The sequence below is a fragment of the Cydia pomonella genome, unplaced genomic scaffold, assembly GCF_033807575.1.
Source record: "Cydia pomonella isolate Wapato2018A unplaced genomic scaffold, ilCydPomo1 PGA_scaffold_199, whole genome shotgun sequence".
Taxonomy (NCBI): Eukaryota; Metazoa; Arthropoda; class Insecta; order Lepidoptera; family Tortricidae; genus Cydia; species Cydia pomonella.
This window is the reverse complement of record NW_026907839.1, coordinates 357549-374749: the sequence shown is the minus strand read 5'-3', so window position 1 is coordinate 374749 and position 17201 is coordinate 357549. Positions and strand designations below refer to the sequence as shown.

The following is a 17201-nucleotide window of genomic DNA, read 5'->3' as shown; positions in this document are numbered from 1 at the left end:
TGTAAAATTAAAAAAAAAATCAGAGTCAAGTGAATGCAGTGGAAATGAGAGCGTTGAGAAGTGTGTGTGGTGTAAAATTACAAGATAGAATTAGGAACAGTGTGATAAAGGAAAAGTGTGAACTGAACGAAGATGTAGTGACAAAAATTGAGAAAGGTATGTTGAGATAGTTTGGACATGTGGAAAGAATGAGTGATAGAAGGTTAACAAAGAGAGTGTATAAGGGAGAAGTAGAAGAGGGAGCTGGAAGGGGTAGACCTTGGCGGACTTTCTCTGATCAAATCGGGGAAATCCTGAAGAAAGGCCAGGTCAAGAGCACCCTAAACCGACGAGCGTGTATGAGGAATGTCATGAAAGTGAAGGAAGCGAAAGAGGTATGTCAGGATCGTAGCAAGTGGAAATCCGTGGTCTCTGCCTACCCCTTCGGGAAATAGGCGTGATTAAATAAATAAATATTATAGGACATTATTACACAAATTGACTAAGTCCCACAGTAAGCTCAATAAGGCTTGTGTTGAGGGTACTTAGACAACGATATATATAATATATAAATATTTATAAATACTTAAATACATAGAAAACCATGACTCAGGAACAAATATCCATGCTCATCACACGAATAAATGCCCTTACCAGGATTTGAACCCGGGACCATCGATACCCGGGATTATCTTATACCTTTAAACGAGCAATAAACGGCTCTAACGATTCGCTGAAATTTGGTATATGGGGGTTTTTGGGGGTAAACAATCGATCTAGATTAGTCTTATGTTTGGGAAAACGCGTGTTTTCGAGTTTTCATGCGTTTTTCTTTCGACGCAGAATATGGTCGCTAATTTCCTGTTGCCGCCCACTGTCCGTCTGGTCCAGCGGGTTAAGACGCGGACGGCAAGAAACAACCAGTGTTACGGGTTCGAATTCCCGCCCGGTGACTAACTTTTGTTTTTTTTTTTATATGTTCAAGTTTATATATATTTTTTAATTTTTATTGTTTTTAGACAACTTTAAAAAAATGTGGTTAATGTTTGAGATAACAATATATACTCCTCAAAAGAAAATAAGGGCCACTGAGTTTTTTGGCTGTAACTTAAAACATACTTACTTATTTTATGTGATATTAAAAAAAAAAAAAATGGCATTCTTTTTTTTACAATTTAAGTGTATTTCTATCCGAGCTTTGCTCGGTCGCCCAGGTACTATGTATGTATGTATGTATGAAACAAGAAATTGGCTTTGTAACTTGTGACAGTAATAAATAATACGAAAGCGGCCAGGGATCCCATGTGACAAGGTGCGAAGTACTTGACTGGACCTACCTACCTACCTAATATTAATTATGTCGTAACCTCAGTGTAGTTACATAATAATAGTGCCGTAGAGAAATGACACTTACTACAAAACCGAAGTTTGACAGCGATTCAGGGACGAAGTCATGCTGTGCCCTTTCTAATGTATGGCACTAACCCTTTCGGCTGTTTAAGATTGTCATTCAAGCCATTCTCTTATCTGTGGTTATGCACGCATAGGGACGTCAAGTTGTGCCAACCCTAATAATCGCACCCGTACACTTCGCGGGGACTGGACCCAAAATTTTAAACGCATAATAATAAAAAAAAAAAATAATTGCACGGAGCAATGCTGATCTGAACGGAGCCGAGAATTCCCGAAAGGAGTGTCGCCCTACTGGTGTAGTTTTGATTTAACTGGTTGAAATCTATCAAATAATTTGGGACTATCTGAAGTTACAATATAATTGGGTTCACAATGTACAGGGTGGCCAAATAAGAAGTATACATTTTGTTTTTAAATTTTAACTGTATTAAGTTCAAAAATTATTAAGTATTGTTTTAAAAATATATTCTTCAGGGTTGGCAAATTCATGCGAAACATAATGTCTGACATATGTCCACCTCTAACAGCAGGCAAATGTAAGCCCTTATCATCCCAATGTTCAGCATCTATTCGCACATTTTTGGCATTATCTTAGTAAATTTGTGTCGAATAGTCGGTTTTAACTGTTTAAATTTCATCAGCTCGTTAGCTTAGACACGTAATTTTAGATAGCCCCACAGAAATAAGTCACGAGCTGCAAAATTTGGGGAATTTGGGTGCCAATCACAATCACTTTTTTTTCAAAATTAATCGAGCAAACAACGTGTTTTAAACAACAGAAACATTTGAGATAAAATTGCTTGCTGCTAGTGGTAGGCATTTGGCAGAAATTATCTTCCGTATACAATTGCCAACCCTGAATAATATATTTATAAAAAAATATTTAATAAAATTTCCACTCAATGTAATTAAAATTTAAAAACAAAGTGTATCATTCTTATTTGTCCACCCTGTACCTTAGGTTCACTGTAGGTCTCAACTGTTATCTTCAGTTTGACATCACCTGGCACCGATAGTGTCGCGTAGTTCTGATCTTTAGTCAATAGTCAAGTTTGGAACGCCTAACCTATCTGGAGTATCATTGAGTTCATTGTGTACCTTTGGCTCACTGTAGGTGCCCTCAACTGTCACATTCGGCTTGGCATCCTTCAGCAAGGTCCTCGGCGCTGGCAGGCGGCAGTGTTGCGTAGTTTTTCTGATCTTTGGTCAAGTTTGGTACGCCTATAACCTATCTGGAGTTATATCTAAGTTCATTGTGTACCTTTGGCTCACTGTAGGTGCCCTCAACTGTCACCTTCGGCTTGGCATCCTTCTGCAAGGTCCTCGGTGCTGGCACTGGTAGTGTCGCGTAGTTCTTCTGATCTTTGGTCAAGTTAGCGTAGGTTAAATCGTCAGTCTGGAAGGAAAATAGGAAAAAATTAAATTAGGTGACATAAAATTCGAAGGCAAAACGGTATTATTAAAAAAAGTGCGAGTCAGACTCGCCCACCGCGGGTGCCGTACTTTTTAGTATTTGTTGTTATAGCGGCAACAGAAATACATCATCTGTGAAAATTTCAACAGTCTAGTTATCACGGTTCATGAGATACAGCCTGGTGACAGACGGACGGACGGACAGCGGAGTCTAATAACCACATCGCAAGGTTACGGACGCTGCATTATTATTAACTATAGTTTTAAGTTTATTATAGATTCATGTCCGAAATAAAAGCTGTTTAATTTAATTTTTATTTAATTTAATTATTTTGACGACCGGTTTGGCCTAGTGGGTAGCGACCCTGCCTACGAAGCTGATGGTCCCGGGTTCAAATTCTGGTAAGGGAATTTATTCGTGGGATGAGCTTGGATATTTGTTCCCGAGTCATGTTCTATATATTTTAAAAATGTATAAATATTTATATATTATATATATCGTTGACTAAGTATCCTCAACACAAGCCTTATTGAGCTTACTGTGGGACTTAGTGAATTTGTGTAATAATGTCCTATAATATTTACTTATTTATTTATTTATTATTTATTATAGTCACTATTTAGTCATTTTAGCTACCTAGACAAAGTTTACTATGTGGGCAAAGTTGCCAACTTACCTGCAATTTCTTCTTGCGATAATACACAATAATGCTTACCATGACGCAAAAAGTAAAGAATATAGCGCACAGTACCAGTACATTTTAGCTACCTGGACATAGTTGTATGTGGGCAAAGTTAACAACTTACCTGGGGTTTCTTCTTTCTATAATAAATAATTACGCACACCACGACGCAAAGAGCAATGATAGCTGCGCCACCTCCCAGCACGAATTTAAGCCACCATTCCTTCCCTGAAAAGTAGCATTATATAAGAGAAAAGTGTATGACCGCTTTTCCATAGAAACGTAGTCCCCATTTTCCTCTCAGAATATTAACATGGTATCAGATATATCGAAGCAGCCGAGGCGCTCAATAATATTTGAACACGCACTCTAACGCCTTGACAATAGAGGCGTGTTCAGATATTTGTGAGCACGTTCGCTGCTCCGATGTATCCGATGGCGACTATAACAAACAGCTGTTTTCATGTGCTGCCGGCTTTTATTTTTCTGACGGGACAGATTAAAAAAAAAAATGAGATAGAAAATGTGCCTTAAAAATTTCTCGGATTACTGGCAAAAAATTGTTTGGTTTGAAAATGCCATCACAAAATAATCCGCAAAATTCATTGTATGAAAAATCGAATTTCGTTAAAGTTCTCCATTAAAAACGCCAATTTCATAGGTAATGACCTAATGCATTATGCCCACGCGTGTAATAGTTTTTTTTTACTTCATTACGCCCATGGGTATAATGGGCATATTTTTAGGGTACCGTAGCCAAATGGCAAAAAACGGAACCCTTATAGATTCGTCATGTCCGTCTGTCTGTCCGATTATTTTCAAGTAGGTTTAAACGAGTTTTGCTTTTAAAATACTGACGATTATAAATTATTTTTTGTGTAATTTAATAGCCGTTTAACGCAATATTTCACGGTCAAAATAGTAATTTTCTTGATCTTCCGTACATTTAGGACCGACTAATGTGTGACGTCACATCACATTATCATTTTGTTAGAGGCGTTTCAATCGTCGAGTGCGAGCGTCAGACTTTAACTCTCATTTCTGACCTTTGTGTTGCTTAAATGCCATGAGTCCTATATAGACGTGCTATCTTAGATTCCTTTAAAAACCCTTAATAGAAATTCAGGTTTAGTAATATGGTTATTTTTTAAACAGCGAATAAACTTAAGATTAAATCTGCATCTGAATTTGGCAAGAATGTTCCACGAATGCACATACTTATCTCAGCAAACACTTCATTTCTTTTCGTTACCTGTTTGTTATATAAGGCATGACGTAATTAACATAGGATACCTTTTTCCCCTGTTTAAATAAAGCACCTACATCAAATAATTAACTGTTCTTTTTTGTGCCAACCATTGCATAGTTTTGTTGTAATTTGTGGATAATGTCGTTGGCAATGCATTACATTAATTTTAATTGTAATACTAAATGTAACATTATATTGTATAGGTGTTTGTTATCCCTAAAATGAATAAATAAAATAAAATAGACATTTCATCCTCAGGAAAATCAAGATCGATTGACATTTTTTACAAAAAAACTGTCAAGTAGCCAATTAGGTTTCAAAGATAAAAAGTTTACCTGCCGGCGACTCGATATTTTTGCTTTCTAAAACTGATGGCGATGACATTTGAATTGCAGTTTTGTCAGTGAACGCTGGAGAAATAAATAAAATATTTATTTAAGAATGTATGTACACTGTAAACTCTACACGGTGTAACACGTGGAACCCGAAAGATGTTAACCACGCACTTAGGCCAAAAGAACGAAAAAAATTACATGACTTTAAGTAAATTTCGCCAAAAAAAATTTATTTTTCCAAGTTTTGAAAAGTTAATGTTATGATAACACTGGCACTGATTCTGATAACGATTTTTGTAAAACCTAGTTTTGGCAAAGGTATTGTATTATTTGTCACATTATGACATCTATCAATAAGGATATTTAGACTACGCCCCATAGGGACCATGCGCGTTGGAGGGTCTGCCATCTTGTGGCCAGAATCGGAACCATAAACATGTAAATTTACACGTCACGTGTTTTCTTGTGCATAGTAGGTTCTGCCATCTTTTGGGCTACATCGGAACAATAAACTTCACATTTACGCCTCGCGCCAAAAATCTGACGGCTCCTGTGCTGCCCCCTACAGTTCATGCACGCTCCCTATAAGGATATTGCCATTAAAAGGCGTTTTGCACTAAGTTACAATAAGATATTCTGTTTTAATTGGTTATCATATTAACTCTGAAAGTAGGCGAAATCCAGAAAAGTGTATATCCTCGTAAGGCCCAAGGTCCTACCTATACGACTTATTCAGTTCGATTAAATTTAAATCATATTCAATTAGGACAGAGTTGCATTTGTTTTGTTTCGTGCAATTTTCAAACAAAATAAAATCAACTGTATTCCGTGCACTATAGGTTCAAATTCCAGTGGCAAATTTTGGATTTTTCATTTCTATGGCTGGGCCTTAAGAGGCTATGACATTTTAGTCTAAATGTGATTAGGAATACACTGTTAAAATCTTTCGGTTTCCTCATGGTACACCGTGTATATAGCGACACTCAAGGGACCGGACGTTTTTTGAGGATATAGAGTTTTCGTTGTATAGAAAGAAATTAATATCAAATTAAAGCAACTATATGACGTTATCGGAAGTGAATCCTTATATCGAGTGACTTTATATACTTACCTATATGGAGTTTACACCGTACTTATAAATCATATTTAAGGGGCTGTCAACACCCAATGTCCTTGAAATTGATGTTACTTAAACAGTTTTTTAAGAAAAACTATTTGTTTTAGTCAAGTAAGAAAAATATATGTTCATATTAATTATATTTCAAAGACCGTGGTTGTACTCGATACATGATTGAACGAAATCGGCTCGATAGAAAATTTATTGTTTTGACTTATGGGTCTGCAATTAAAATCACAATTTCAAAACATTTATATCTAAACCGCTAACGAGTAAAATATTACACTAATAATCCACTTTGTTTTATTTCAATATTTTTCTTATTATTCCCTTGCCCAGGCCCAGTAACATGCGACAGTGCTATCTCATTTACTCCGATACAAGTGTGCGCGCTTTAGGTATTGACAGCCTCTTAATTGTAATTGGGCAATAAAAGATTAGACTGGCTAAAATAACATCCTCAGTATATGTGAAACAACTTGCTCGGTCTTTATTTGGCCTTGTACATACGTAAGATACGTTTCAAGCTGCGTGCAATTGTGCAGTACAGTTAAGTCGCTCGCGGCACACCAATATTTAAATAAATTTAAATAAATAAATATTATAGGACATTATTACACAAATTGACTAAGTCCCACAGTAAGCTCAATAAGGCTTGTGTTGAGGGTACTTAGACAACGATATATATAATATATAAATATTTATAAATACTTAAATACATAGAAAACACCCATGACTCAGGAACAAATATCCATGCTCATCACACGAATAAATGCCCTTACCAGGATTTGAACCCGGGACCATCAGCTTCGTAGGCAGGGTCACTACCCACTAGGCCAAACCGGTCGTCAATATAGATAATAATATAATATAAATATTATAGCGATATTCTTACATAAATTGACTAAGTACCACGGTAAGCCAAGAAGGCTTGTGTTGTGGGTACTTAGACAACGACATAATATATATATATACAAATACTTAAATACATAGAAAACATCCATGACTCAGGAACAAATATCTTTGCTCATCGCAGAAATAACTGCCCTTACTGGGATTCGAACCCAGGACCATCGGCTTCATAGGCAGGGTCACTGTCACTACTCTTGGCGTAAAAATGATCGTATATAAGGCTTCCGTTTTTCCTTTAGAGGTACGGAACCCTAAAAACCCTAAAAAATGCGAACCACCAGTCGTTCACCTTTCGAATAAGAGTAATGTAATGAGTATTACTCTTTTCAGTAGACACTTTCTGCTATCTGGCTGCCAAAAGATAAAAAAATAAAACTATTTTGAAGAGACCCTTCTTCGGGTGAACGGCTCCTCCAGATTCTGCCAGTTTTCCCTATCCTTGGCCTTCTGTGGCCATATTGGACAGATAGAGGGGCGGGCGGCAAAGCAATTTGTGTAAGAATGCCCCTATAATATTTATTTATTTATTATTTATGATTCAAAATCAAAATCATCACATAAAAGTCAACTCCACCAGCCAAAACAAGGAAGACAGAAGACACTCCAAATTTGCCCCACATGTGGATAAAATGCAAATTACACATCAGTTTGTGATGAATAAAGAGAGCCTTTACCAGTTCGTAAAGGCCCTCTTGATTGTTCAAAAACGAATGAGAAACGTTTCATTTTATCCACATGTGGGGCAAAGTAATCAGTAGCAAATTTTGAGTTGTTTCCTTATGTTAGCTGGTAGAATTAACTTTTAAAAGATGATTGCGAATGATACATTTTTATTACGTTCATTTGGATTTCATTTGGTTTGATTTTTTTGGTATTTTGTAGTTAGTATTATCCTCACGTTGGTCTGGTGAAAATTTTTGTGTTTCACTCGGAGGCAATGTTTGTTTAACGCTCGTGCCTTGAAATCCACGCAGTGGTCAAGATTCCAGTTCTCGAACCACTCGCTGGTTCAATTTTGGAATCTTTCGCTTTCTCGGGTATCAATATTAGCACGAGCGGTTAAACAACAACTTTGCCCCCTTGTAAAACAAATAACTATTTATGCATTGTTCAAATGTAAATCGGGTTAAATTAGATTCTTACGTGTTGCCTGTTGAGTAGATGGAGTCGCTGGCGGGATGTAGATAAAATGTAATACAACAGAAAAAGAAAAACCAGAATGTTCTTTTCTGATGGCTTTACATTTTATCGAGTCGTTATTTTCTTCAAGGGTTTTTTCTTGAGATATCGTTGTCACAGTACCTTTCGGGGCTGAAAACCAATAGAACAAACGTATTGTAAATGATATACAGGTTGATTTCATGCCAATTTTGAAAACGGTTAAAATTTAAGTAAGTACCCCATTTTGATAATAATTTGGAAGTAGCTCGTTCCTGAGCAGGTAATAGACAAAAAAACTAATGCATAAAAGTTTTTTTGTAAAATAGTCCAAGTATAGTAATGTACGAGGGTTACTTATATATCCGGAAACAAAAAAACAAACAAACGTACACGGCTGAAAATAGTTTTATTGTTTTTCAAAGTATTCCCCTTGATGATCTATGCACTTTTGCATTCGTGTGAACCAATTTTTGAAGCATTTCTGCCACTCCGCCTGAGGTACCTCCATAACGTGTTGTTTGAATGCGTCGAAAGCATCTTCAGCGGTCGAAAATCGTTGACCGCGTAATTTATTTTTTATATTGGGAAATAAATAAAAATCATTGGGTGCCAAGTCAGGGCTGTACGGCGGATGACCCGTTAATTCCACATTTTGGCCTTCCAAAAATAGAGTTTATAGTGCTTCTTATTGCATGGTTACCCTAAACTATTACTACTACAGCAATCGGGATACTTGCAGGTACTCTGACCTAACCAGTTCATTACGATGCTTCCTCTTTGACAGCCTCAACCCAAGTGAACGAGCCTGTCCAACATTTACCGTGTCCCCACCACCTGCTAAAACTACCGTGTTTTGACATAATGTTAAATCGTGTTCAGTATAATGTTATTTTTCCAACTACCCCTGTATTAATCGGGGTAACATAATAATGTTGTCACGGTATAATTATTATTTAACTGCTATCTTAAATGTAAACATAAATAAATCATGACATTCGGCCATCCAACTTCGTGCATGACTCCGGCGCACGAACCTTCTCACTAAAAGCTAGATCGATTTAAATCTTACACCAACCGTGAAAAAATATTTAAAGCGTCAAAACAGTTTCTAATGAAGTAAATTTAAACTTAACTTATCACAATTGATACATTTACATAATCAGGAAATGTGTTAAATAAAATTATAATGAGATACATGAAAATAATATCATGACATTCGGTCTTCTGTTTCCCCTTGTTCATATAACTTACTACTATGCCGTGACATTAGCATTTTGCTACGTTAATGAAAAATCTTAATACCTGTTGTTAATTTCGTATAACTAAAAAAAAAAAAACAGACAAAGCTCAGTTTTTATTATGTATAAAGTTTGTTTTGTTTTCTCAAAAAACCAAACATTACTTCTGTCCGTTAAAACTTGTCTTTGATTTAATTCAATACCCGTTGTTTTACAGGCAAAAGTGGTTCGACTTCAGCACTATCTGTTTCAGTTCTACATTTAACAATCAAACCTTTCTTGACCCAATATTGTATTATACTACATTGCGTTAATGTAGACTTCATCTTACTCCATTCATGTATTAATCGTTACGTAACGTAGCAACAGGTTAGAGATAATATTTAACCCCTAAATGGCTTTAACTCTGAAGTCGACGTGACAATCTTTATAGTCATTAGTCCTGTGTTCAGCTCAAAACTATTAAGTTCAGTTGAAATTTTACACATTTACAATATTATGTCTCTGGATCCATATCTGCACGTGAAGTGTCAAACTTATATAAACGTATAATTGGATTGTTATATGTAACAATACCTATAACAATGTTCAAGTTTTTGTACTTTTTTATTTAAAAGGTTGCTCTGATTGTTAATAATACTACTCATTTCATAATGGGTGTTCGTATGACAATAACACACGACAATTTCTTTATTCAAATGCCACCTTGAATAACATCGCTTTCAGAGGCTATTATACAACTCTGCTAGGGGTGATACTAAAGTGTCCTTGAGGTAATTAAATTTTGTGTCTTGAAATTTCAAAGGATGCCAAACATTTTGCAAAAGTTTCAGTTTCAATAATTGGTTGTATTTATACATTAACATAAGATTCCCGTATACTGCTTTTAAGGTGACTAAAGCACTGCTAGATACGCCTTTGACATCAATGTAAAATGACAAGTGTCAATACTAAAAACTCAAGTTCATTTAATTTAAACAATGATTGAAACTACCAAATCAAATTATTGTCATATCCAATAAAATCCATTTTTTTCTTTATATATATTTTTTTTTCTAGGACTACATCTATGCCATAATATATTGTTCATGTCATTGATCGAAGTTCACATTTTTATTAGTATTATCTTGCCTTAAACCTCTACGAGCTTTTTTTTTTCTTCCAATATCTTGTATTACTTTTGTAAACAATATAAATTATGATAATTAGCAAACCATAACAGATATATCTTTACTAAAAGGACAATAACCCCAAATGTGCCTCATGGCATTAAGTCCGCCTTTTAATAAATAAGGTTTTCTTTTGTGCAATAAAGATTAAATAAATAACTGTTCTGTCAAACCTATATCTATAGCTTATTTGGGCGTTACTTGTTATTATCGTCAGGTAAATACTATATTAACTAACTATCCTCATTAAGCTTATTACATACAATTTATTGCGTATTTACCTTGTAACGCTACTAATAACTCTACAGATACGTCAAATCTCTATCGTCTATGCACTCTTTTCTCACACATCTCTTTTTCATTCGTTTTTTTTTTTATGAATTATACATCGTTTTTTACTACTTCCACTTTTGAATTTCAGGAACTACGTAGCAGTTTAAAACGTTTTCTGGATATCTGTATCATATTTTTATACTTTCAACTTGCGAAATATGACCATGTACATTTGCGTTCAACTCAATTATCTTATCTGTCCCGTCGTAATTATCTAACTTTAACATCGCTACTAACTGATGCTGTTACAACGCATACTCCCATAGGTACTACAAGTACAAATTATATTGAATCGTTCGAACTGAACACCGCGTTTGCTAAGTTTCAAACGTTAGTTATGTAAATATAACTTCCAACTAATTCTAGATAATCACCATTCAATCTGCAAACAAAAGATTCGTCTCTCTATTGATCTTTCTGAATAATTGTTCCTTTATCTTCCCTGTTTCCCTACGTAATCTATATTTAGGGCAATTATCATCATCTACACTCAAGTGCCTACTTTTTTTCACTTGTTAGCCTTTGTCACAAATCCCATGGATACAACAAATCGTTTGCAATATGTCCGATCTGTTGTTTACTTTACAATCTCGACTACTCAAAATCTGTTTACCTGAGATACTCTTGTACTGTCTGAAGTCTACTCTATACTATATTTGTTCTATATTTAAGTCGTACAGTAAAACATATTTATTATACTATAACATTTGGTATTTTGGTAATCTCCATAGGTAGGTATACATATGCTTATATAGGCACTATCCTGTTACTGTTTATTTGTTAGCACTTATCACTTCAACATTATGCGTCCATTTGCATTCATTAGTTTTATTAATAATAATTAGTTTTATTTAACGGAATATCTCGTTTAATCCATGATAATTACCTCTGATCTCTTATTTAATGCATTTCTATACATTTAACACCTTTTTATTCGAATAATAATTAAAGTTACTTCAAAATTATGATAGTTAGAACTTCGTGTGCATAAAATATACTCATACAACAATGTCTCTATTGTCTAATGTCTGTACAATATCTCAAAATGCAATATGAATATCGTCTAATCTATCGAAACATGAAAATAATTAACAATTATTTAAAATTTCATATATATATATAAAGATATTTCTTCTAATACTGATCATCAACAACATCGAGTTAATTATCCCAAAAGTTTAATCAATTTCACGAACTCGCTGTCACAAGAGTTTGCGACTCAAAAATTCAGTCAAAAACACTAAACATCCATAGCCAATATAAGATGTCAAATGTTATCACAATTTCATTTTACTATTTTTAATATTATCATATTTAGCTTGTTGGATACTAAAAAGGAGCTACAACTCTAACACATGTATCTTTCCTCAAGACTGCGTATAAGTAGTCATTTAGTCAACTATGTTGTTCTGAGTGGATTAAATTGAACAAAAGTTTATTTTTACATCGATAAAGCGACGTGTATACTATAATATTTACAAAAGCTCAACTAAACATGGATAGGTTTATTAGCATCCACTTCATTTGATAAACTCCTGATCATCAGCTAACTCGAATCAGTCAATCGTGTCATGTCTTTTAAGTATTTGATAGGATACAATCATCTTTCTATACTCCTATTTTGTTCCATATTCCTCTCGATATCAATTATAAAGAAACAGCTGTATGTTATAACATACCCAATCTCTCTGCTCTATTGTTTTTTGTCTTTTTTCAATAATTTTAATAATTCCTTTCTTTTACTACGTTCAACACTTATTTATTAGTTATCCTATTGTTCGAACATATGCGTTAAATTTTTTCAGGCATCATATTTTCAAATCTTCTATTATACCTCTATCTTGTCGCCTCTCTTTTTTTTTAACTGTTTGGGTCATTATTAACGTTTCTGTTTCTCATTTCACTATCGACTCACAAGAGATCACGAATTGTTCTACTATAAGTAAGCTAACAAACTACAGCAAATTTTTGCAATACTGTTTCGTGTCTTAATTATTGGTTGCATTAAGAAAACCCAGAATTCATTTATGAAAATACTACTAGCTTGTAGTTAATTTCATGTTCAAACTGGGTAACTTGATACTTTAGTCTGTAATGACATCACCTGTACACAGTTTGTCAATAAAATATTTCTATTCTATTTTAACTATGCATTTTGTCCTGCTCTGGTCTATCCATTATAAGTCTCTTTATCCCGTCAAATGACAATTAATTTCTGTTATATTTATCAATCTCGTATAAACTTTCAATATCTTTTTCTCTAGTATATCGGCTTCTGCTTACCTACCTAAGTACCTCGATAGTTTTCTTTCTTCGAAATCTCTTTACTCGAAAGAAAGAAAGAAAACCTCGATCTGTGTTAGAACTCAGTCACTTTACGTACTTGCTACTGTATCATTACTCACGACGGTTTAAATTTCTGCAGTTCAGTTTTGGATCACTATATCAAACTCAAGAGCCTTAATCAATGCTCAAGCATTAAACGCATTCATGTTCAATTACGTTCTTCATCTGGCTCAACACCCGAAATTCAAACAACTGTTTTTTCCTAGAAAAAGAGAAAAACTTCCCCAAATTCTAACAATTTTTTGTAAAAAATATTAATTGTAACACACATTTCAATCGAACAATAGTCACAGACATACAGTATCTGTTCTCTATGTACAACTTGTCTCTCTTTTCATTTTAGCATCTATTAATAGTATTAACCATTTCAATCGGACAATGCTCACACACATACAATATGTTTTCTATGTATAACTTATCTCTCTTTTCATTTTACCATCTATCATTAGGTAGATGTAAACCATTAGGTTTTGTTATACTTTTTTTTTACTTCATTTCATAAAATAAAATATTTGATACTCTGTATTATAGAATTTAACGGAGATCAAACTTAATTTCGATCTAACTTGTAATCAAGACGCTGTCTTACATTTTACCCACTTATACTTTATATTCTCTTCTCACAAGGCCACTGTAAATTCTATATCTAAAAAAATCGCGTAAGTATATCTCCACACACGACAGTCGTGAAACTGCCAGTGTCGATAAAAATCTATAATTCTTATCTTCATAAGAGTGTAATTTCACTAATTCATCCTTCGTTTGATTCATCTCTCCAAAATTTGAGGCGTATGCTCAGGGTTATTTTAATTTCAACCATATATAAAATAAAAAAATATATGAACCATTTCAAGAGAACGAACGTTCGCTACTAACGTTCCGTTTTTTTCATATTTCACTTACAGCTCTCACAAGTCACTATTGTGATTCTGTATCTCCGTTTAATCAATACATACGTATGCTTGTTGGAATTAAAAATCAATATAAGCTACAAATTACTTTTTTTTATTATCATTCCATCAATAACCAGTTGCATTCTCGTCATCGTACTAAATACTGTAAATATTACTTGCAATGTCACGTTAGAATATAATTTATGAACAATCAAAGAAAAGATTAGTCATCTTATTTGGACTAAAAAAACATCCGTCGCGTTCTCGCGACCACCATAGAGAATTCACCATTCGCACATTCGCATTTTATAATTCGCAATTTCAATGTGTACACTTCCGTCAAAAAACAAACAATTTCATCTAATTCTCAACATCCGTGACGAACCCTCACGTCAAACAAAAATAAAATATTAAGATGTACTCTCACGTACTTTAATATTTACTTTCCTTGACGCACGCTCACTTCACACAAAAATCAAATTTCAGATGTACTCTCACGTCAAATAACTTCTAACTACCTTGACGTATGCTCATGTCAAATAAAAAACAATTTCCTTGACGTGCTCTCACGATAAACAAAAATCAAATTTAAAACGCACGCTCACATCAAATAAAAATCAAATTTAAGACGCACTCTCTCGTCAAATAATTTTCAACTTCCTTGACGCACACTCACGTCAAGTACAAATCATATTTCAGACGAACTCTCACGTCAAAAAATTTCCTACTTCCATGACGCATGCTCACGTCAATCGATAATCAAATTTTAGACGCACTCTCACGTCCAACAAAAGTTAAATAACTTGATTGAACAATAGTTATTTGTACAACAAGAAAGCAAAGTTTGATATTTCTTCGAGTGCTTGTTTTGATTGTATAATAAAATACGTAAAATATGGTGTTTTTATTAAATTTTAAACTTTTATTTCATTAATTAATTATTACGAATGAAGACTCGTAGGGTGTTTCGGAACGATGCGGTCTGACTTATTTCGGGGGTCTATTATAAACCGTCAATATACCGTTGAATTACGTATGCACTTTTTTGTTCAAATATTCCGAACTTGTATTAGGCCCCGCTCGTTGAAATGACATTCGACTCTAAAGGTCACTTGAATGTTATTTTGTCTCACTCGGTGAGCAAAATGTGATTTTGCTCACTGTTTTTAAGCAGCAAATTACCCTTGTTCGAGCTGCTGACGTGATAAAATATTTTCATCAGTGAAACAAACAAATTCGTTATAAATTATATTTCTTTCGCTCTTTGTTGTCTTTAACAAAACTATCATCTGGCACTGACACTGAATAGTTCTGTATACAACAAACTCTCAATACTCGCTCTCATGCTAATAAATATATTATTTATTATTGTCATACAAAAACTTGAGTTAACTTCTCTTAAGTTACCTTCGCTTATGTTAAGCTACCATAATGCTCTCTCACATTGTTATTATATATCGTGTACCTGCGTAACTTTAAATCATACTAGTAGACCATATGATTGACCAGCAATTTTACACAGACTCTGCATGAGTTTAATTATCATAACTTCTTTCCAAGTTCTATATTGTCGTTTAATACTAAATAAGTGATTTAGAATCAATGCATTTAAATTTACACACTGTCAAAATCCATTGTCACATTATACATAAGTATAGTGTCATTTAACCCAATTAAATTATCTCATTTATATAAAAAAAAAAAAAAAAAAGGATTGTCTATTTCAGGCTTCTAGCCCATAACAAATCTCTTTATGTTTCATTAAGATCTCTTAGATACGCTCATTTAAAATTACTAGTACCTGGGCGACCGAGCTCCGCTCGGCTACAACTATCCATTGCAATATGGTGACGTATAATAGGTGATAATCTACATAAACTTAAAAAGTAAAATGTGAACTGACAATTATTATTATTTACAATCGAATTCAACCTTACAGCACTTGTCACAGAGTAACGCCATCTATTGCCAATTTCTCTTATTACATAGCTCATTTTTTTACCAAACCAAACCTGTCCAAAACAATAAAAATTAAAAAATATATAAACTTGAACATATAAAAAAAACAAAGGTTAGTCACCGGGCGAGATTCGAACCCGTAACACTCGTTTCTAGCCGTCCGCGTCCCAACCCGCCGGACCAGACGGACAGTGGCCAGCAACACGAAATCAGCGACCACATTCTGCGTCGAAAGAAAAACGCATGAAAACTCGAAAACACGCGCCTTCCCAAACACAAGACTAATCTAGACCGACTGTACACCCCCAAAAACCCCCATATACCAAATTTCAGCGAAATCGCCAGAGCCGTTTCCGAGACCACAGAAAACTATATATATATACAAGAATTGCTCGTTCAAAGGTACAAGATAATGCAACGTCAGAACGTTATGTCAAACTATCATCTTCTAATTTACATACGCTCATGTAAATTTACCATAATGTACGCTCACATTATGAAGAACTATCATCATCTAATTTACTTACACTCAAGTAAATTTACATAATGTACGCTCACATTATGAAAAACTATCATCATCTAATTTACATACGCTCATGTAAATTTACCATAATGTACGCTCACATTATGAAAAACTATCATCATCCAATTTACATACGCTCATGTAAATTTACCGTAATGTACGCTCACATTATGAAGTACTATCATCTAATTTACATTCGCTCATGTAAATTTACCATAATGTACGCTCACATTATGAATCTGCTATTCTATTTATCTCATCTTTCACGTCCAAACTCTTAATATTACCCTCTTAATATTACTCATGTTATTAAAACTACATAAGTATATACTACACAAAACGCTTGTTTACGTTGTTGTACACTAGCTTACTTTAAATAAGTATCTGTATTTACTTATATTTTTATGCTAGCCCGCTTTCAACTGTAAGGCTTTCATTAGCATAAATAAACTATGAGTCTCATACAATTTTAGCTAAA

The 17201-nt window shown here is 34.1% G+C and overlaps 1 protein-coding gene across 5 annotated transcripts in view; it reads right to left on the bottom strand.

Annotated features, from left to right (window-relative positions):
* Positions 1–17201, bottom strand: part of LOC133533694 (uncharacterized) — a 63294-nt gene that overhangs the window by 2096 nt on the left and 43997 nt on the right. For 4 of the 5 annotated variants that reach the window (XM_061872722.1, XM_061872718.1, XM_061872720.1 and 1 more), the window contains 4 exons: positions 8245–8412; positions 5073–5147; positions 3613–3716; positions 2654–2788 (listed from right to left, as the gene is read on the bottom strand). In XM_061872722.1, the coding sequence (XP_061728706.1) occupies positions 2654–2788; positions 3613–3716; positions 5073–5147; positions 8245–8412 (482 nt within the window). The remainder of the gene's footprint in view (positions 1–2653; positions 2789–3612; positions 3717–5072; positions 5148–8244; positions 8413–17201) is intronic. The other variant, XM_061872719.1, reaches the window with a different exon arrangement.